The 22,794-nt window shown below is 40.2% G+C and overlaps 1 protein-coding gene across 3 annotated transcripts in view; it reads left to right on the top strand.

Annotated features, from left to right (window-relative positions):
- The first annotated feature begins 8,212 nt into the window (after positions 1–8,212).
- PHF21B (PHD finger protein 21B) overlaps positions 8,213–22,794 on the top strand; it is a 140,877-nt gene continuing 126,295 nt past the window's right edge. The window contains exons 1-3 of one of the 3 annotated variants that reach the window (XM_066549940.1): positions 8,213–8,465; positions 8,991–9,023; positions 9,312–9,377. In XM_066549940.1, the coding sequence (XP_066406037.1) occupies positions 8,412–8,465; positions 8,991–9,023; positions 9,312–9,377 (153 nt within the window). In that variant the 5' untranslated portion in view covers positions 8,213–8,411. Of the gene's footprint in view, positions 8,466–8,671; positions 9,024–9,311; positions 9,378–22,794 lie in introns of those variants that run through there. The other 2 variants (XM_066549938.1, XM_066549939.1) reach the window with 2 other exon arrangements.

Below are 22,794 nucleotides of genomic sequence, written 5' to 3'. Positions count from 1 at the left end.
ATTTGAATTTTACTCCTCACTTCAAAATTAGTGATGTTAGCCCAGCATGAGAGCTTTAGGAAATCACACTGCATTGATTTAGATCTCAGGGGTGGTGATTGCCCTGTAGTGACATCATGAATGTGAATCAGGGCTGGGTTACACTCTCAGGACTTGCTTCAACCCAGGCACAGCTCCTGATTTTGGAGTAACGTGCTGGAGTTCTTTCTCAGTAGGAAAGAACTCCAGTAGGAGCCTTTTCCAGAAAGAAACATTATTTTGAGCATATTTTTGAGGATATTCCCAAATATCCAAGACTGTGTGGAGTTTAGCTCCCTTCCCATACAGGCTGCTCTATCATATGGGGGACCATACTAGAATTTGGGTTTTAAATAGGACTACACTTTGTATGTCATTTACTTGGATTTAAAAGTGTGTTTAGAGAGATTCAAAATGTTCTTTCAAAACTAAAAGAATTGACTCAGAAGAAACTCTTTTGTTTTAACTCTTCCCAGGGAAAATGAACACAAAAATCCCCTGTAGTGCATCATGCTTCCAAAAAGCAGCTCATTCACTTTACCAGACACTGTGGAGTCGGTGATATGTGAGCAGCAGCACGTAAAAACTAAGTTTGGTATTCAGAATAAAAATAAATTGTGTAGGGAATGGAAGTGATTTTACTTGTTTGCTCCCAAGTAAGGTGTGTGTACCTAGTGTTTGGGTATGGAGGGATGAGTAAAAGAACTTCAGTCAATCCTTCACATTCACTCTTGACTAGAGTGATATGTATTTCTCTTTTACCTGCAAGTTCTACATTATACTTACTGATGCAGCTGTTTTTCAAAAAAACAGCATGAGGGCAGTGCTGCTTGGCTTGCAAATGTGACAAAAAAGTTTGATATGAACAGATTTTTTTTCCTTGCATTGGCATGTCTGCATTTTTCAGAAGTTCTTTTACCTGTGGGTATGACAACACAGGGAGGCATTTTTCAAGGTCTAAAATGAAAGCAAAAGCCCAGCTGACAGTTTGCACTGGCACATAACCCACTGGAAGTTTGTCAAATGCACAAAAATGCTGCTAGCATTTTGCATTTAAAGGGCCAGATATTTTCAGCAGATGGAATCAGGCATTCTCCACTGAAGTCAGTAAGAGTTGTTAATACATAGAATAGAATTTTTTCCATCTTGAGATTCAGAGTCTGCTTAAGGGGGTCTGATTCTGTGATTCAGACAGAAGGCTAAAATGAGATAGCTGGGAAAAATCAGGGGAAATAGAGAGATGAAAGGACAGGATGAAAGGCAGAACAGGAAAGTTCTTATAACACAATGAGAGAACAAGGGAGATGGTTATAATTAGAGAAATGCTCAGAGCTGACAATGGAAAGGAAACCATTTAATTGCAAACAATGGACTTGAGAGCACAAGAAGAAGAGCTCCTACCTCAAGAGAAGAGCCAGAATGTAAGCCTATATAGGCACCTAACACCTCCTGAAATCAAAGAAATTGATGCTTTGGAGGACAAGTCAGATCTCCAAAGTTGTTGGGGATCCAGTCAGAGGGATAAATATCTTTACAGATTTAGTCCTAAGGCTCTCAAACCTTCAGTGTTGAGGAAATCTGTGCTCCAGAACTGGGCTGCAGCTAATGTAAGTGAAAGGAGAATGACAGAAAAGTCTGGTGAGACAAATGCTGAATGCCTTGGTAGAACACAGACAAGGAAATTTGCCTTTAATAATTATAGGATGAAGACGGCAGAAAAGCCTCAAGATGTTCTGTTATAAATGCCAGTTTTGCAGAAGTAAGTTTTTGAGACAGGCTGAAGTGAGCCTTTTGATTGCACTTTAAATTCTGTAGCTGCTTTTACATTATGGCAATATCCTAGGACAGCATCCTGGCTCCTGTTAGGTTGGTATTGCAGCTTCTACAGTTTTTGGTGTAATCCTTTTTCAATAAATAAGGCCAGGATAGTGTGTTTACATCTCTCTAGAGTCTTTAAATTAGGAAGGATCTTGTGTTTGTCCTGACCGATACTAAGAATATTTCTGTGAAGTCAGTATGTGTGAATCATTTTGGTGGATGTGGAAGAAGTAAAGCAAGAAGATAAACATGTTCAGAATAACCTTGATACTTCTTTAAAGCCTAGCAGTATCTTAAACTTCTTCTAAGTTGGTTTACATTTGGAAGATAGTTGCACTTAAGGAATAATATTTTAAAGAATTCCAGTTAAGAGAGGATTGCCAAAATTCAGCAGAGATATTTTTCATGGTTGAAAGGATAAGCTCTCTTTTCCCATGCTGAATTTCCACAAGAATTGCAATGAAGTCTATTCTTGTTTTTTTTGCCTAGCATTGTGTCATTAATAGCTGGGGTAGTATCAGCTTTCATGTGCACAATGTAGAAATGATCCAAGAAGAATAAATTCTGCTTCTGGGACCCTGATTTTACTCCAGTAAAGGAGGGGAAAGAACACAATACCTCTTGTAACTACATGCAAGACCTACCTTATAAACCTGTGAAGAATAACTGATTCACAATTCTAGTGAAGGAATTGTGGGAATATGGACACTTGTGGTAATGAGACAGTGAAGATGTCAAAGGCTTAGAAAATAATCCAGAGGATCAGATCTTTAGACAAACTTTTCAGCCTCCTGCATACCTTAGCCTTCAGCATTTCATTGTTCTTCATATCCCTTCCCTCTGATAATCATGGGGAATGAATTAATTTCCTGACTCATTTTGCCTCTCCCAAAGGTTTTTCCACAAGAGACAAGAGCTGGCTACATCTCTCAGCTTCACCAAGATGACTAACCATTGTCCCTAGTCTCCAGATAAATCTTTTGAGAAGAGGAAAATGTTACTTCCATAAAATAATTTCTTTTATCCAAAGCATCTTCTCAGTTAAGGTGGAGAGATGATCCTAAAAGGGGAAGAAATATGTTGCAGGATGGAGGTATCCAGAAAATATAGGGCAAACTACACATCTTGGACAGATTGGATAGCCTTAAGCCCCTCAGTGGGGCTTCAAGCTCTGCCCTAGATTTCATCTTACCTTGCTGGTTCTGAAATTTTACTACCACTGGCTTCCACCTGTAGAAAGAGCCCCTGTTCTTGCAGAGAGGTTGACAGTGGCTTGTACAAAGACAGAGTTGTGTGGTACATTGCTAGTCATTCAAGGACTTTCCCAGGGCAACCTGTATCAAGCAGATATTTCCTTCTTTCTCAGCTCCTCGTGATCTCACCCTTTTCCTTGCCAGTTTGGGAAGAGGGTTTGAAGTCCATGGAATTTGCAATGTCATTCATTCATTAGTTGCCTTTCAGTACTTAATTCCCCCACGTCTTTGTAGCACTTTCTGTAGAAAATTGAGAATATTGCACAACGGTATGTGGGAATGTGAATTTCCAAGTTAACTGTAATGACTGTAAAGACAGTATTACCAAAAATAATTTAGTGCCTTGCTCTCCTCTGTGAATTTGCAAGTCTTGTTCTGAATCAGTTATAATATCTCATAAGGGAGGAACATCATCAGCTCTTGTGGGGACTTGAAATGTGAGATTTGACTCCCAGATGTTGGATTCCTGTATCTGATTCCTGGCTATCTGAAATTAGATGCATGGCAAGAAAAAAATTTTGTGTGTCTTGTGTTCTTGATACAACAATTGGTCCTGAGTCTCTGTATGCAGGGAATATTGTTACAAGTGTTATTTATTGGTCTTCTATTGATACTGTACTGTGCCTTTTTAGGTAATCTCATCAGACGGGTCAATCTGTCAATGCATTTCTGCAATAACTTTTAACAGATAAAGGTACTGATTTAGAAATGTATGAGCACATAAGTAACTTTATTACCAAGGACTGTAAAAGTGATACACATGCATTAAACTATTCATGAGTGCTTGTAAAATTGGCTATTGTATTTTTGGGGTGCCCCATGGCAGGAAGGAATGGTGAATCTGACTCCATGTTCTCAGAAGGCTAATTTATTATTTTATGATACTATATTATATTAAAGAATACTAAACTATACTAAAGAATACAGAAAGGATACTTACAGAAGGCTAAAAAGATAATAATGAAAACTCTTGACTCTTTCCAGAGCCTCGACAGAGCTTGACCCTGATTGGCCAAAGAGTGAAAACAATTCACATGAAACCAATGAAACAATCATCTGTTGGATAAACAATCTCCAAACACATTCCAAAGCAGCAAAACAGAGGAGAAGCAAATGAGGTAATTACTGTTTTCCTTTTCTCTGAGGCTTCTCAGCTTCCCAGGAGAAGAATCCTGGGCAAAGGGACTTTTCTAGAAACTATGACTGTAACAATTGGCCTCTTTGTTCTCATCCAAACAATGTCATACAGAAACTAAAATACCTTCTGGCAACAAAAAAAGCTATGTTTATATTTTGCTGTAGAACACACATCTTTTCTCCAGCACTGCAGATAGTTTTGTTTGTAAAAGTCCCTTTAGAGGCTCTGAATGGTGTCTCTCCACCACTCTAGGAGAAAGAAGGAATGCAGTTCCTTCTGTACAACCTCTGGAATCCCACAGGTTATAAGAGCAAGAATATTCTTTTAAGGAGATGATGAAAAATGTGTTTAATCACATTACTTATGACATTTCATTCAAAATGATCTTTTTGTGTTTAGCACTGACCATAAATTTCTATGCTTAAGCAAACCCCCCTGCAACACTGCCAGCCATCCTACTCACCTCCCAATTCACTTTGCATTTCCCAGCTAAAATGTAGCTGTTCCTTATGCAGAGGAATAGATGGAAGGGAAGTCCCCTGAGCTCTTGCAAGCAGGATGATTTTTGCCATCATAATCCTCAAGTAAATTGCATAAGGCTGTTAACATTTTCCTAGGTGATTGCATAATGGTATCACATAAATGTATTTGTCAGATTAATGTATTTTACACAACTTCACTAGAAAACAATATTTGCAGCATCAATAAATGAAAAGCAAAGCACTTCATTATGGGTTATAATTTATAATTGATAACAGATAATTTATATTTATATTAAAATTTGTGGCCCATCAGAATAGCACTGAGGATGTATAAACTGATATTTGAATGGTAGGCAGCTTAAACAAATTTCTAAACTTTTCCTGTTGACATCACAGTGCTGTGTGGAGGATAACATGATAATCCTCACCCCTTGCCAGTTAAAATCAAATTTCTACTTCATGAACCCATAGACATCTTTGCAGGAAGTCAGGCTTGCAGGAATCACTAGTTTTGTTGTGGTAAGCAAGTGACTATTTTATAATGGTAAGAAAAAGGCTCTTTGCTCTACCAATGGAATGTGCAGTAAAATAAATCAACCATCATAATGTCAATTAATTAACTACTAACACATAAAGAAATCATTCTTTACTATTTAATCAGCTTTAGTCAATGGCAGAACTCACAGAAGCTTTGCTCTGCTATAACCAGAGGTTACAAAGGTAACCTTCACAATTTACAAAATTACTTGGCAAAGCCCTGCTTTTGTTGTGTATAACACTAAAAAATGCCTTTGTACAGAACACATTGAGAAGTAACATTGCTTCAATATTGAAAGATTTTCATACTTATCACTATCTGCTGGATTGACTGAATTGTCTTTACAAATGTGAGTAGAAAGAATTTAGATTTTAAAATAGGGCTCTTCCAAAATATTTAGATTTTAAAATAAAAATAATAAAGAAGAGCCTTAAAAAGCTCTTAAAAGCCTTTTTTTGGAAGAGCCTTTAAAGTAAGGCCCTTCTTTATTTCATTGCAAGGTTAATAGAAAATTTCTGTTTAGACTTTACTCCTAATTTTGGCAGGCTAAGAATATTTCACCATGAATCTTCAAATTATTTTAGTGTAAAAAGTTGTGCTATGCTTAAACAGAATATGTTTGAGAAGTTTATTGGGAATTGGGTACATGGTTTTGGACTCACAACACATTATATCTCAAACCAGTTTTGGTTATAGTTGATGTAAGTTGGTTTTGGTACATATTGGTGTCTTTAAATAGTTTTGAGATGAACTTAGTTATTAAAATTGGCATCCAGGCACAACAGCAGCACAGTGATGTTTTAAATACTGACTAATGATTTAGGCTGAGTTTCAGCTTTGTGTTTCAGTGCAGGTTGAATAAAATATCGGTGTTCAATCAGTGCAGGAGTGGAGTATGTATACACCCAAATTCTGGTCCCAGGCACTCCATTGGCTAAAAGGTGCTTGCTAGGAGGTGCCCTAAATGTTGACTGTCATCAATAAAATTATTCTGAGCATTGTTTTTGGCTTTCAACCCTACTCTGGCCATGCATCAAGACAACAGTAAATCTAACTGCACAGCTCCCATTACTGCATGGAAAATGCTGCAGCTGCATGGTAAAACACTGACTTAATGTACATTCATGCTGCTGGTTTGAATCTATTTTTAAAAAGTTGGCAGCTGGCTTGATGCTGCATCAGGTGGGGTCTGTCTGTAGGACCTGGAGCCTTGTCACATATTCATGTGACATCAAGGTGATGTGTTTCTGTCCACACCTGCTCTGGAGCACATCTGTGGTGCAGGGTGACTGGTGGCACTTGGATCCCTCACTAATGCATGCAACCATGGCTTGAATTGGCTGAACTGGACCATTAACGCTTCTTGAGTCAACCAGTCTAAAGTATCACTGCTGTTATTTATTAACTAAATAGAGTGAAAGGATCTATGTCACCATCCCTCAGAAGCAGGTTCATTTCAGCAGGTCCTACGTCCAAATGTCCCACAGTCCCATCCCTCCCCCCTTGAGCTACTACAACCCCAGGGTAGGCCCCAGTGGACATGCTCGAGGTGGGCAGAAAAGGGAAAGGAAAGGAAATGCAATCCCCTGTCCGTGCTCCCGTCCTTTCCTCTGTCCTTTCCTTTTCCCCTGTCCCTTTCCCTTCCCCTGTTCCTATCATTATCCCTGTGCTTATTTCTGTGCCTCTCCCTATCCCCATCCCAATCCCTCTGTATTTGTCCCTTCCCCTATTCCTATCATTATCCCTGTACTAGTGCCTGCCTGTCCCTATCCCTGTCCCTATTTCTGTACCTGTCCCCATCCCAATCCCTGTATCTGTCCATGTCCCTATCCCTGTCCCTATTTTTATCCCCTATCCCTCTCTGTATCCCCTGTCCCTGTTCTTGTCTCTATCCCTATCTCTGGCCCTGTCTCCTATCGCTCTCAACCATCCCTATCCCTACCCTTGTCTTTATTCCTATCCCCTATCCGTCTCTGTATCCCCTGTCCTTATTCTTGTCTCTATCCCTATCTCTATCCTTATCCCCTATAGCTCTGTGTATCCCCTATCCCTGTTCTTGTCTCTGTCCCTATCTCTATCCCTATCCCCTATCCCTCTCTGTATACTCTGTCCCTATTCTTGTCTCTATCCCTATCTCTGGCCCTGTCCCCTATTGCTCTCAACCATCCCTATCCCTACCCTTGTCTCTATCCTCTGCCCTCTCTCTCTCTCTCTCTCTCCTTCTCCCTATTCCTTTCCCCAAACCTATTCCTCTCTCCTATCCCTATCGCTATCTCCTATCCTTATCTACAGACCCTACCCCGCTATCTCTCCCCGCCCCTCCCTCCCCACTTTGTTGTGGCGGCCCCGGTGGCCGCAGGAGCCGTTCCGCGCACGCGCGGGGCCGCGAGACCCCCGCACCCCCCACCCCCCCCCCGCCTCTCCCCCCCCACCCCCCCCCCCCCGCTCCATCCGGGCACCCGCGCGCGCGCGCCGAGGCCGTTTCACAACTTTCTGCCCCCCCCGCGCGGCGGATCCCGGCGCGCGCGCGCGCGCTCTGCCAGGAAATATAGTCCCTGGCCGGCCGTGGCTGCGGGCCCGGCGCCGCCGGAGCGGCCCGCGGGGGCCCCCGGGGGGCGGCGGGGCGAGCGCGGGGCGGGGCGGGGGCGGCCCGGGGCGAACGGGGGGGGCCCGCGGGCGGGGGCGCGCGGGGAGGGGCCCCCCCAGATCGGCGGAAAGTGAGTGATGAGTCCGTGTCCCCAGCAAAGAGGCGAACAACTTGCCGTGCACGCCGAGTACTTGTGTCTGCCCGCTGTCCTGCCGCTCTCCCTCACGTATTGTTGTTCTTGGTGCCGCCACTCCTTTTCTTTTTAATTTTTTATTTTGCTTTATTTTTTCCCGTCTTTCTTTCTTTTTTTTTTTTTTTTTTTTTTGGTTACTTAAAATAATTATTTTCTTCCATTTTCCCGCGGAGGGAGGGGTCTGGCGGGTCTGTTGCAAAAAGCGAGAGAGAAAAAAACAAAAACAAAAAAGCCAAAAAGAAAAAAAAGAAAGAAAAAGAAAAGAAAGGCAGGGGAAAAAAAAGCCAAACAAAACCAAACCAAAAACCAAACCAAACAAACAAACAAAAAAAAAACTTCACTCGGATCTGAAAGTGGCAGGAAAGTGCCTGGCAAGTTGCAGGGATGGAGCTACACAGCTTGCAGGAGGCGTTAAAAGTGGAAATCCCATGTCAGCAGGTAACAGAATGCAATGCTGAGGCACCGGCCGTGCCGTGCCGTGCCGTGCCTGGCTCGGGCTCGCAGCTCCGGTGTTGCATGTTCGGAGCGAGCCCCGGTGCCGCAGCGGCCCGGGGAGGGGGCGCGGGGGGCGCGGCGGGGAGGGACCCCCGGCTCCCCGCCGCAATGGCGAGCACTCCCACAAAGTACTTTGGCGGCTTGTTTGGCTGAGTTTTTTGTGTGGGTGGGTGTCGTGGAGACGCGGAGTCGACGCTGCAGTCGTGTGAGTGTGCGTGAGTGTGAGAGAGAGTGCGTGTGTGTGTGTGTGTGTGTGTGTGTGTGTGTGTGTGTGTTGGAGAGATTAGGACGAGACTTGAATATTTATGAGCTTTGCTTGAAACTGACTCGCAGTGTTTACTTGCCTCTTTGTTCCTTACCCCCCTCCCTCCCCCGTCCACACACATACATACATTTAAAAAAATCCATTAAACTTGAAACAGTTTCTAATTCCTCCTTTTTTGCGGGGCGATTTTTTTTTTTTAATAGAAACTAGTTGCACAGATGAAGCAAGATCCACAGGTAAATGCAGATCCTTTTTTTTTTTTTCTCTTCTTCAGTATTTTATCCCTGCCGTAATAAGCGCAGTTGTGCTGGGACAGCAGGATGAGAAACTTTATCAGTAAGAGATCTCATTTTGTAGTCTGCACTGAGCTTTCTTGCTAAGGAGGGTGTTTTGTGTGTGCATGCTTCTGTACGGCTTCGGTGGAATGGTTTTTGCCTTTGAACAATTTCTAGCTCGCAAGTTTATTCATCACGGGGTTAGTTTGCACTTTGCCTTTAATATGCGTCTTGTTGCCGTTTTTGCAGAACGGGGATCTTAAGAAACAAATCCATGAAAGGCAATCAAGAATAGCAGCTCTTAATGAGAAACAAGTAAGGAACAGATCGATTCAGTTGTGCTTGGTTTTTCTTCTTGTTTTTATGATGCACTATCTAAACATCCGAAAAGTGTCTGCGTTAGCTGAAAAATACTGGCGGCAGGGGATATAACATCCATTTTCTTTTGCACAGAGTCAGAAAATGCATGTTTTGATAATGAGGTTGGATTCTCTGATGTCTTGCTGGGGGAAAGAATTATTTCAGTACTAGTAGCAAAAAGATAAGCAGTAGTTAAAACGTAAGAAAAAAAAAGAGGCGTCCATTTTGAGTTGGTCGACATGTTTTAGGAATATGGAAAATTCTTCTGTCTTGGGCTACTTTGTGCACTTCTGTGTAATGTGCAGAGCAAGAGTTGGGAAAGAGGAGACTGAAGCCCCGTTTGGAGCTATTTCTGGGTTTAATTACAAAACTGATTTTTATTGATCACTTTATTTGTTTTCTTCTTTTTCTTTTTTCTTTTTTTTTTTTTTTTATTTCCCCTCCCCACTTGCCTTTCTGTTCCCTTGGTCTGATCTGACGTGTTGCCTTTTGATTCGAGTTCACTTAGGCACTTTCACTTTTTTCCTACCCCTTCCAAAAATACTAATAAAACCAGATTAACCCGCTTCAGCAGCCAGGAACAGGGGGGAGGAAAAAAAAAAAAAAAACAAAAACGGAGGAGAGAAACAAAACAACCCAGGAACCTTTTTCTCTGCCTCCTCCCCTTCCCGCCCTTCCCAAAGTTTCTCGTGGCTGTTTTTGTGCCGGTGACCCCTGGGCCCAGCGGGGCCCGGAAGGAAAGTTCAGCGCCGGGGGCTCAGGGGGGCTCAGCACCGCGGACAGCGCCGCTGCCCTCACGGCTTCCCGGCCCTTCTCCCGGCACTTGCAGGCGGGAAAGGCACTTGGGAAAGGCACTTGGGAAACCAGCAAGAGAGCTGCCGGCCCGAGCCTCCCCCCTGTCCAACTTTCCGGGTGGCCTTTGGGCTGCTCGGCTCCCCGCTCCGTGCCGGGCCGAGCGCGGCCTCTGCGTTCAGCACCGCGCCCGGGGACAGCGCCCACAGCCGCCCCTTCCTCCCTCCCTGCCTCCCTCCGACCCTCCCGGCGAAAGGCGACACGTGTGCTGCTCCCCCGTCCCTCTTTTTTGTTTGTTTTGTTTTGGTTTTGTTTGTTTGGCTTTCTTTCCTTTCCTTTTTTTTTTTATTTTATTTTTTTAATTGTGTTCTGTTTTGCTTTCCTGGAGTTGTGCTTAAAGTTGCCAAGTGCCTGCGTGCTGCCTGCCTGCGGGCCACGGTTGCACGCCACCCCTTTTTCTCCCAGTTTTATTGTAATGAGAATTGGTCAGCACTCTCAGTTTGGTAGTGGAAGCTTCCATTTTGTGAGGAAGGGGTGTTGGTTCCTCCTAACATGGAGAAAAGTCTGCGGAGTTTGCCGGTGGGGGATGGGGCCCCATTCATGCCGAACATTACCATTTTGATTGCTTTGATGCCGTTTTTGGAGGGGGGAGGGGAGAGAATGCCCTACTCAGCAGAGCACAAAGATGTTTAATCACTGTATAGAATCAAATCAGATAGTTTCTTTTTTAAAGCAAATCTGACACTACATGATGTGTAAGGGCTGTTAGTCCTTGTTGTGCAGTGTAAAACAGCAAATTGTTGACTCTAATACTACTATATTGAGTAGAACCTTGTTGTTTTTTGTTTTTTGTTTTTTTTTAAATAAGGTAAAAGCCTTTCCTGCAACAATGCGTCTTTATGTGCTGTTTCTTAAATATCAAAATAGTTTTACTGTTCTAAGTGGGTATTTGGAACATAGATTTGATCATTTCCCCCTATATTGCAGCAACTGTTTCAAGGCTGTTTAAATTTTTATGATCGTGGTAAATGAGAAGCTATTTATTATATGTCATGTTGGAATTTAGATAAGGCAGAGAGACACATTTGAAAATTCAGTTTGAACATTCTGATTCAGCTTGGGGAAAATGGTTTTTGCTACGCTTGCACAGCATATTTATGTATAATCCAAACTAACTAGTAAAAAATTCTTGTATATTTATGACTTGCCATTCTCATAATCTTGTAAATAAATCGATATACCATGAAATAATTAAACATAAAATACCTAAATTCTTTAAACAGGAAATTTGGCCTGGCAGGAAGCACCCTATTTTTAGGCAAAACTCTAGATTTCTTTTACTGTTTTCAACATCCTGTGCAACAAGAGCTCATAATTAAGAGCTTGGCTGGTGGTGTGGTGTCCTCGTGCTCCAGGCTGCCACCTCCAGAGGTCTGCACTGAAATCCTTCTCAGGTCACAAGTGAAATGAGTTTGGAGGTCTTAGCTCGTGACCAGGTCACAAACACATCGAGTAACTTTGCAGACTTGCTATAGTTAGTAGTTGCTCCTTAGGTAGGGGCTTGTAAATGAGCTCTATGTCCTTGAGGGTATAGAGAAGGAGCAGTGAGGACCCCTGAGACCACAGATGGGCTCAGGGTGGAGCTCTTTGGCGGTTTCATGCCCTCACTTTCATGGAAACACCAGTGTAAATTTAAATAGGCAGTTCAAGCAGAGAGGTTATTTTTACATATGTATTTACACTCCTTCCTCCTTTATCCCCTCCCCTAAGATTTGTTTAGGCACAACTAATTCATAATTCAATAATGTATACCTTTGATTTTGTGTACACTGAATACAAAAGGCCCTAAAATTGCCTTTCAATTTAACTGCACATGTTAATGATGAAACAGTAAAACAAACAAACAAACAAACCCCATCTACACCTGTTAGGAACATAACAGGCGTGAATGTTATCTCCCAGTGCCCCTATTTATCACTTTTCATTGTAGATGGCTACAGTAGCATTTGTGACAATGTGTACTTTTCTTGAAAGTTACAAATGAAGACAAGAAAGAACTGAATGACAAGCTCAACTTTTGAGGGAAATTTACGAAGTGGACTTTTATGTGCAGCTGGATTTAAAGTTACATCCTAATCAAGGATCCCTGGTTAGTCATTGATGCTTTCTTTATGTTAGTGGGTTAGAGAAATATAGAATTTAGCATAGTTTTAATATTTTTCAGTGTCTTCAAATAGGTACTGTAGATCCACCATTTTCATCACAGGAAGGCAATAGCTTCCATCAGTTTTTAATTTGGCATCCAGCTCAGAAAGACAGCTTAGACTTCTGTCACAAGTACATCCCTCAGATGCTGTGGTTTTGATTAATTGTCATCACATTTGAGAATGGGTTACCTCTTCTTTAACAAGATATGATGTGTGAAGACTCCATTAGTTAGTCCAGTGGTTTTACACCTTCAGTCTACAGCACATGCAGAGCAGCAGTAACATTTTTATCTAAATTGTCAAGCAACAAGCATTTATATGGAAATAAAAGAGCCATCATAAGAGCCAGCATTTGCGTTAATAGCACACCAGAGTTGCTCTGCTGCATGTGTTTCTTGCTCTTTATGTCCTTAAAGAGTTGTTAAGGGTCTTTTAATTCTAGAAAGTTGTCTCTTATTAATTAATAGATCAGGATAAAAATAATAAACAAATCTTTAACCTCCATTGGAAGTTCATTTTTTCTTGTTCCTCCTTACTGACATAAGTGTTAGGTGGCAAGCCAGGTCCTTAACAATGAACATGTGTGGGCCACTATATTTTTGACCATGATCAATTCAGAAATTCTATCCTGTAGCACAGTAATAAAAATATGCCTTCTGAAAGACATGATGCCATTCACTTTGTGCTGCCTCATTTCTTTACCATAATTTACTATCTATGCAGAAAATCAGCATCAGTTTCAGGCAGACTTTCCCAGCCTGTGTTATTACTGGTTTGGGGTGTTTTGGTTTTTTTTTTTTTTTGGGTAGTATACCTGAAATGAAATCACTGACTGTACTTTGCCTGTTGTGATCACCAGCAAAACTTGTTTGTGGGAAGTGTTCTACTTCTTAAAATTGAAGTACAGTTCTTGTGCAAGTTGTTGGAGATGGTTTAGCTCCAGATGTCTCATTGTGCTGATATTGTCCCTGTTTTGGGGAAGAGGAGAAAGTGGATTTTGGGTTTGTTGAAGTTCATGCTGCAAATGGCAGCATTGTTTACATGAGGTACAGAGTAAATTATTGATATTGCCAGAGTTGAGTATTTCATATGGCTGGGTTCTTTCACAATGATTAAGGTAAAATAAGGGTTATAAGCTTCAGTGCGAACTCAGGTAAAATCTGAAAGGCGTTTCCAGATTGAGATGAACCCGATGTCAAACTCTGGCCCAAGGTATGCACAGCCCTCCCTGTTGCTGTGGCAAGAATTGCACCCATGTCTGGCTCTGGATGTCAGAGCAGGCAAGGTGATGGGCTCCCAGGTGGAGCATTAAACTTTTCTATCACTGCACTGAGTCTGTAAACACAAAGACAACAGGTATTAAATATGAGCTTGACTTTGCCATTCTGCTGTATAATGAGGTCCTGCTGACTTTGCTGGGAATCCTGAACAACTGCAGAATAAAATGAACTTGCTGGATCAGAGTAAAGATTCTGGATTGTAATTCAGAGAACTCCAGTTTCCAAAAAGCTCCAGTTCTTTTTCTTTCTTTCCAAAATCTGGTGGCAATGGATTGCTTCTTTTGCCATCTATAGAAAGAGGAGGAAAAACTAGGGAAGGATTTACCTTCAGCTTCTTGGAGGAGAAACTTAGGAATATAGTTTGCATAATGACAATCCTGGCATTGTTTGTGCTTTCAGTAACAGCATACTGAGATTCCCATGTCATATTGGAGAAAAAGGGCAATAAAGGACATTTTCATGGAGGAATGGAAATATGGCTTTCAGCCTGCCATTAGGTTGCCCTTAAAAAGATTCATGGAATTCACACATCTGTAACAAAAATTTCTGCTAGAGGGCTTAGAACCCCATTTTGTTTGGTATCTGGACTGGCATGGGAAATGTTATTTCATTCCAGCATTTTTCTTTGACTGTACACTTTTCTCTACTTGTACAGTGTATCACTTGGCAGGGCTAACTGTTGAAAAGAGAATGTTACATTCATTCTAACCATTTTAAAGAGTTCACTTTGATATTTTACCCACTTAAAACACCTGCTGTCAGAACAGTACAATTGATTTCAATTAACTTTGAATTTCTTCAATAAGATGACTCTTATAATAACTCCAGTAATCCCATGATGCCTCATTAGAGGAGCTGGCTATGATGATTATCCCTGTGATTTAGCAATTTTTTTCCCTACAATGCCTTTGTCTATTTAGAAAAAGGAATTATGCCAAAAATAAAAAAATACCTTCTTATTTCATTTCTGGTTTTACACTAAAGACACTTGCTACCTGTTACACACTAAAATATCTAATTTATACTTGCAGCAAACAGGTATTTGTTCAGATGTGCACAATACTTTAGTGGGGAGACTCTTTCAAAGTAACTTTAGTTCTATGTAGGAACTCTGAGTTAGAATTTGTTTTAAGTTTTGAGCAGACACCTGGGTAGCTGTTAAGTGGTGCTTCTGGAGGAGTCTTTGTCAGGAGCTCTGGTTTGAGGGAACCAAATCTCCACTGTTCATGCTGTGTGTGTGGCTCATCCAGAGCAGTGTGTCATGGCAGATGTTTGAACCAGTTCATCTTCTCTCAGGATCTGGTGCACAGACTCCTTGTATCTGTGGGAGAAAAGGGGAATGTCTTCTTTCCATGGCATGATACTAGAGAAGAGTTGTAAATGCTGGTATTAAATAACATTTCCAATGGGATACTGCACCAGTCTGAACGCTTCTGCTATGTTCAAGTAGAGAAAATCCCTTTTCATCTCTTTGCAGATTTGATTTTCAAGGTGAAAGCACGAAGGCATATAAAGACATGTTCATACAAAGTTACTTTTAACTTTTCCTTCTATGCCTTTCTCTTTGTGATCAAGGATATTATATGCAGTATTTTGGTACTTGATTATAAAATGATGTCTCCACCTCCCCTCTGCCCCCAAAACAAAATCTGAAGCACCAACAACATTTTTAAGTAATAAAGGACAGAAATTTGCAAATCAGTAGGACAAGGCTATGGTAAATGGTGTATGTGTGGCCGTAGTGCCAAGGAGGGCAACTGGTACATGCAGTGGAGCTGGAGGTAAGGGAAATATGAAAATAGGCTGCAAGTTTGAGATAAGAACAAAGAAGAGCCAAAAAGAACCAGAATTGGACTAATTGAAATGCAAATTTGTCATTCTGCCATTAAAGTAGACAGTTATTTCAGTGAGTCTATTAAGACTCATATTTGGTCTATCCAATCCTCATCACACACTTCTCTTATATGTCTGTATATACATATATTTTTTGTAATTTTTTATTTTATTTTTTTAACTTAAGGTGATGCTACGTTTTTATTAGGAATTGTTCTTGAGTTAAAATGTACTTCATGAAAAATGTTTTTCTCCCCCACCACTCTCTTTTTTGAATCAGCTACTTATTGTTATGCAGTAGCAATTTCCAGAGTGTCATATGAAATTGCTGATGTGGCTTAGTTCCTGCTCCAACCTGCAACTGCCAATAGTAAGGCTCTATTGAAATCTAATATGTACCACAGGGCTTTTTGCACATGTACAGGCAGACCCTTCTGCTTAATAGACAGAGAACTAGGAAATAGGAGCATGTGTCTTCCTTTTTTAACCCATGGAGAACTTAAATATATGTCCAAGTTTAAATTATGAAACAATCCTTTGACTGAATTAAAGTAAACCAGAGTATTGACCATAAGTGCAGCTGCAGTAAAATCAAAATAATAAGTACTTGAGAGCTCTGTAGATATGATGGGTGGTGTTAATTTAGGCTTTTGAGAGGCAATCTTATTTTCAGAGCTGTAATTCTGTTTTAAGAGCCTGGGTATTGAGGCTCTGGCCAGAACAGTATGTTCATCTGAAGGTTGGTCTGATTGCTTGTCTTTAATTGAGAGAAGCATATAATTGGCCTTGAAACAGAAGTTAAGTCTATACTGCCTGTAAGTCTTTTTTGTTTCCACATTAATTTAACTTGATCCTGTTGGTACTTTGTGATGTAGCTTCTGTATTATCTGGGGAGAAGGAGTGGAATTGCCTTTCTGTGCAACTCAGCTATTGATGACAAATCTTATAAGGTTACAGAAAGTGAAATTGTATATTACATTTCAAATAATTGAGTCAAGTTAGAATCATTGATACTTTTGACATGCAGCGGAGATTAACCTACATTTTCTATAATGATCTGTTTTTCTAAAGTGCTTGAAATCAGCTAAGATTGCCTAAAGATTTATTGGTGAGTCAAAGCTTTTCTAAGAATGACGAAGAGAGAAGCTTCCATTCTCAGAAATGTACAGAGTGTCTCTGTGTATAAATTTGCTTCTGTGTCTCTGTGTGTGTGGGTGTGTGTGGTTGGGTGTGAGCACAAGGTCTTTCTCTTTGATATCATTCAGGCAGAAAGCCAATATGGGCATGTAAATGAGCCTGAAAATGTAATTAAAAATATATACGTACTGGGGACTGCAGTACAGAATTTAGTGTGAGATGCAGGTTATAAGTGACAAGTAGCATTTCCTATATAATCACTGATACTAACTCTCATCTGGGATTTATGCATCTTGTGTGTTATTAAGTGCCAAACAGATAAATGCTGAAATTATTTCTTTAGCATCATTTCACCACAATGACCGAAAGCAAAGTACATCTTGCCCATTCTGTTCCCTTAACCAAAACAAAAGCCTGAGTACACTTACCATCCAAGTGTTACTAGGAGGACTAAAAGTATTTTATATAAGGTCAGATAAAGACCTATTTGATAGCATATCTTTCCTGGCAATAAAATATTACAAAGCAGATTTACTTGTGAATATATTAGATCAAGGAAATTCTGTAAATCGTTAACACACATCTAGGAATTTGTATACAGAGGAAAAAGAGAAAGATTGCCAGGGGAAAGACATAAAGAATTTTGTCCTTTATTTCAGTGTAGATAACAAAGGCTTGCATATAAAAGCCTATATGAGAGGCACCTCAGAAACTCCAAACTTTAGGCAAGAAGCCAGTTTTCTTTGCTTGAAAGTATTTTGTGAAAGTTAGGTCAGAGTTCTGGGTGCAGAAGCTAATGTTTCTGCTCTCCTGCTTAGGGAGAAACTACTTGGAAAAGCATTTATTTTGCATTTAAAAATACAGGTGGAGTCTAGATGCATTTCTATCAACAGCTCTGCAGCCCATAAATATGTACAACCTAAACCAGTGCCTTATTTACATTATTTTATTAACATTCTTTGCTGAGTGGGCTTGAATGGAACACAATCTCTCATATAGAGGATCTAATTATAAACACAAGGGACAGAACCAAATAAGCAGTCTTTAAAGGGAAAAGAGTCTGGCAGCTTTGTTTAAAGTGTCCTTTAATGAACTTCTTTAGCAGCTTGTATCTTAGCAACACGTTTTATTACATACCAGTGCGGGAGAAGCAGTTTGCAGATGGAGTTGCACACAGTAATTTATTTCCCCCCTTTCCCCCCTTTTTTTTTTCTCCTCTGTGGTGACTCAACTGGAATCTGCAGAGTAGCTTTTCTAACACTGATAGCTCACTGGAAATCCCTGATTGGTTCGTTTGTATCTGTTCTGTTTTGTTAGTTGATGAAAAAGGCATTTATTATGGTAAATGCATACTGATTTTGCGTGCTCTTAGAAATTCAGATATGACTGTTTTGAATAGGCATGGATTTAAATGGAAAACAACCCCAGCTTTTTCCAGTGCACTTTTTTTCCATGGATGTGTTGCATTCAGCACTCGTCCTTGGTTGCACACACCAACGAGTTTCCAGATTTGGAGGTTATTTACTCCCCATGTTACGTGGAATTGTTTTATTTTCTCATCTTTCACCCCTTCAAAACTAATTGGAATATAAGAGTGACAGAAGTATTTGCAATCTTTTTTTGTCTTCTTAGACAAAACCTGGCACTTAAACTGAAAATATATTTTTTAAAAGCTGCTGTTTCAAAAACCAAATGAAATTCTGCTCTATTGTCCCTCCTTCAAATGACCTACAGGACTGATCTTTGTTGAAGGAAATACTTTGTGTTCTCTCCTCTACTAATTGCAGACCAAGTTCTCCTCATATGTTTTGAGTGAAAAAGTGGGTAGCTTTTTTCAGTAGGATCATTGGAGGAATGTGGTATTATTGAAGATGAGTATGACCAATACAACCCAGATTTCATTATTTTTTTCTTATAAATTAAAGGGGAAAATGCCTTTAATGAGCAAACTAAATATTATTCAGCTCATTTTACATTTTCTGCAGGCTAGGCAGGTGTAAGTCCAGAAATATATTTCCCTGGAGTTCACTGGAGTTACCCAAAGTTTGCACTGGTGTGATAAAAATCCGAATATTACCAGAGGGAGCAAAGCAGGTGAGGAGGGGAGGGGGCAGATGAAAGTAGTCCAGAGTGTTGGGAGAACCCACAGAGGATGGAGATTGTTGGCTTAAAGATACTGCTCTTGGGGATGGCTTCATTAAACTTCAGTTAAGAGCTAATATATTAGGAGTTGATATTAAAAAGACAAAACCTATCCATTTCATAAAGTCCATGGATATTTTCAAGTAGACAGGAGAAAGCTTTGAAAGAGATGGAATTGTTTCTCTGCTTAACATTAGTGAAATAAAAATGCATTTCCATTAACTGGCAAACTGTTATATTTCTTGAGTCCTTAGTTCAAAAAACCCGGTTTCCTTTCACTCCAAAATACGGATGGATGGATGGATCTCTCCAGTTTTCTAGTTTCAGTATGTCAGGTGACAGCTTGCCTCTTGTCCCTTTTGGATCTGCAGTATCTCAGCCTTAGTAGCAGCATAAAGAAGTCCTTTGAACTTTAAAAGCAGAAGAGAGGTGAAGAATGGAGAGATAAAGGATGCAGTCCCAGTCCCCTTTAAACTGTGGTGATACTGGTTTTAAAACAGGAGCATGTCCGCAGCCAAAAGTGATTCAGTTGCCATCTGATTAACTTACTTTTTCTTTCACTATTCAGCCCAATGTTAATTAACTTAATTTGGATTGAAAAAACTCCGATCTGGGGGAATCTCCAGGATTAATGATGGTAGTCTGAACTGTCAAACAAGCTAAATCATGAAATTTGCAATATTGCTGGACAAAGGCTTGTATCTTTTTTTTGTAGTTGTAGATCCCTGAAAGAAGGGACCTGGAACAATTCATGTCCTGTCATGAAAAATAGGATTTATGCCAGGCACAGCATTTAAAGACCATGTCTTGGGTTAATGTTTTAATGTGATAGAGCTGGGAATATTTAAGTGAGGTATAAAAACAAGAGTCTTAACATACAAAGAAATTTCCTTCAGAAATGTTGCAGTAAGAGAGAACAAAATGAAGAACTTCATTATTTTCTGAAACATTTAGGAAGGAATAGGAACCTGTGTGTCAGATTGGCTAAAATAAATCAGCAAGACCAGTGTTTCATTTTTCCTTCAATAAAGAAAAAAATACTTTTTTTTCCAGAAGCACAAACATTTCCAGAAACTTCTTTAACCCTCTGAGTGCTAGCCCTGTATCTCATTACAGAAGTACTTTTAGTAAAGGAAGCTTAAAGGAACTTCCATCCCCAGATGAAGCAAAGACTCATTTATAAACAATGAGAGCAGGAACAATAGAATGCTGAGTGCATTCTGCATGAATAATATAACTGAGGATTGTGAGAAGCCTATGATTTTTGTATGCCAAACTCAGTTTGGGAGTGCAGCATTCTGCTGATTTTTTTGACATTGGAGAGTCATCCCTTCTCCCTGCCATGTGTATGTGCAAACATACACAGAGAGGCCTGGTACTGATGATTAAGGAGGGGAGTCATAAGCTCCTAGCAATGGTGTAGAGACTCAGGTGTAAATTCATAAAACTAGTGGAAATTGGGTTGAGATCTAGGCCAGCACTGAGCCTGAGGTAGGTGAAGGTGAAAGACCTGTTTTAAGAACAGTCTGAGCTTCTGTCTGTATCCTTGGCTGGGAGCCTGATTGCATTTGTGTATTTTTAAGTCAGAGAGTTTATGAGGCCTTCAGTATGAATTCCTATTTCTGACATCTTTAGATAGATTTTTTTTTTTTTTAATGAGACTATATTTGTATTTAAGCTCTGGATTTCAGGCCTTTTGGTTGAAAAACTTTGGCCATAGTTGATTATTGTATCTTTTTTTCCTCTTGCACTTTCTTAATAAAGTAATTCTCCTAAATATGCTGAAGTTTTTTGGGTCTGGGTCTGTCTTTATCCTGTGTGTATTTAGGTTTGGCTTAATGAGATTCTCCTCCAGGGTTCAGACCATAAGGTAATGCAAGCAGTGAAAGCAGTAGTAGCTGACAGTTTTCCATACAGAGTGGAAGAATAAACTTTCCCCAAAACTCAGCTTTGAGTGACTTTGCCTACTGTTACAAATACAGAGCAGGTAAGCTGGCATTTTCCTGGCTTGGGCTGCCTGAGGTGGTCCATTTCACTCACTGTTATGAACTTGCTATCCTATTTTATAGAAAAATAAAAGAAAGGTGTTCTTTCCAACCTAAGACAAGATGTTCTTTCCAACCTAAGCCATGCTGTGTTTCTACGGTTCTCTCAAAGTTGAGTTGCTGTGTTATTTTGCAGTTCAGTCCCTGGTAGCTGTTTGAAATTGCCTCCTATTAAACTGAGTGCTGTCAAATGATAATGATAGATTTTGTAAGATGATCCAATGTCCTGAAAGCTGGGCTAATGTATTTTCTAAAGATCTTCCTAATGTGTGGCCCCTATTAGTTCTGCTAGTGTTAGCTGGGCAAAGTGGCATGTGTAAGCTCTGTCCATAATTACAATTTCTGATAATCTATTTTGCTTCACTGTTTGAAATAAAAAAAAAAAAAAGGAAAATATCTGAGATATTCATGTTAAGATTTTGTAGTTTCCTTGGGTTCAGTTGAGCTGTGCCTGTTTATACTTCTCAAAAATCTGGCCCAGCTGGACTTAAGTTTCCTTGCCATCCCAAAACTACCAAATTTGGCCAATTACTCATTTGTCTGGATCTCCCAGGTTCATGCTCTTTCATTAAGCTGGCTTCAGTTTAGGTTAGCATCAGCCACTGGTTTGCTGATTGACTTTCTCTAAAGTCTGTGGCTAAACCTTTAGATTTTAGTGTCAAAAAAATAGCTTTAAAATATCACTCCAGAACAAAGTCTGAATAATAATGCTGAAAATTGCTACATATTTACTTAATGATTCACTGTCCTTGAAAAAGATCTTTTGATCATTAGATAGTTATGTATTCATCAGCTGGCCTGTTCCAACCTCTCATATAAATACATGAAGTTTTCAAAATGCACATTTCTCAGCAGACTAGGCATGTACAGAACCTGGCATTTATTAAAATGCAGTTTCTTGACATGACTGAACTCATCACTCCTGTAGTCTGTTGAGTTATTATCCACTGAAGGAATTTTACCATCTCTGGTTAAGGATCCTCCCAAGTAATTACACTATTTTCAACTTAAAAAATCTTGAAATTGGAATTAGTGGATGCTGGACTTCTGCGGGAATTTGATTTGCTGTGCTGAATGTGCCATAGATCAGCCTTAAACAAAAATAATTTGCTTTACATGCTGTCCAGTGTTGCTCTGAGGGAACTGACTGTTGTCTAAGAGCATCCCAAATGTTTTTAGTGGAAATGGCTTAGAAGACAAAGTAGACACAGGGATTTATGTTTCAAAGGCCAGATTCTGCCAAAATCAAGGGTGTTGGCAAACAACACCCTTCATATTTTAAAGACAAAAATCCCCTCCTCCTGGTAGAAGAGGTGTACAATATGTACAGAGATCAAAACACACAAAGAGCTCAAGAAAACAAATTTGAGGTGATATCTAGAGCAAAGGGATTAAAATTAACTTGCAAGTTCTTTGTGAACACAGCAGGTAGGTCCCAGTATTCTGATGAGAAATAGAGAGGTGTAAGTCAAAGTTTGAGATGTGAAGATGATTTTCTTTCACAATTCCTGGCACAGCAGAGGCTATGGAGCTTCTGTGGAGGAGCTGCTGTCAGGCACACTGTAACTTTATGGATACCCACAACTGGAAGAGGTCTGAGCAGTCTCCTTTTCCCACATTTCCTTGTTTCCCTGGAGAAATGGTAGAGAACATTTTAAGATTAATTAGCTAATGATGATAGGCAGGAATTCTCTTCAGCAAGTTTGATGTTAGAAGGGGTATTAAGATGAGGATTGATACTCCTGTGCACACTTTTCACCCTTTGTTTATTTGCTTGAAGCTGATACAGTCTTTCATAGAACAAGCTTTTGCTGAATGTGTACCCAGGAAACGTGCAGGAAGCTGAGTTTTAGTGTGATTCAAATCAGTAATGTCAAAATGTCAATCAGTAATATCAAATCAGTAGTTGTCAAAATGCTGTGCATTTTTATATCTC

This window comes from Molothrus aeneus, chromosome 5 (assembly GCF_037042795.1).
Source record: "Molothrus aeneus isolate 106 chromosome 5, BPBGC_Maene_1.0, whole genome shotgun sequence".
Lineage (NCBI taxonomy): Eukaryota > Metazoa > Chordata > Aves > Passeriformes > Icteridae > Molothrus > Molothrus aeneus.
The sequence above is the reverse complement of the archived record's forward strand: the minus strand, read 5'-3'. Positions and strand labels throughout refer to the sequence as shown.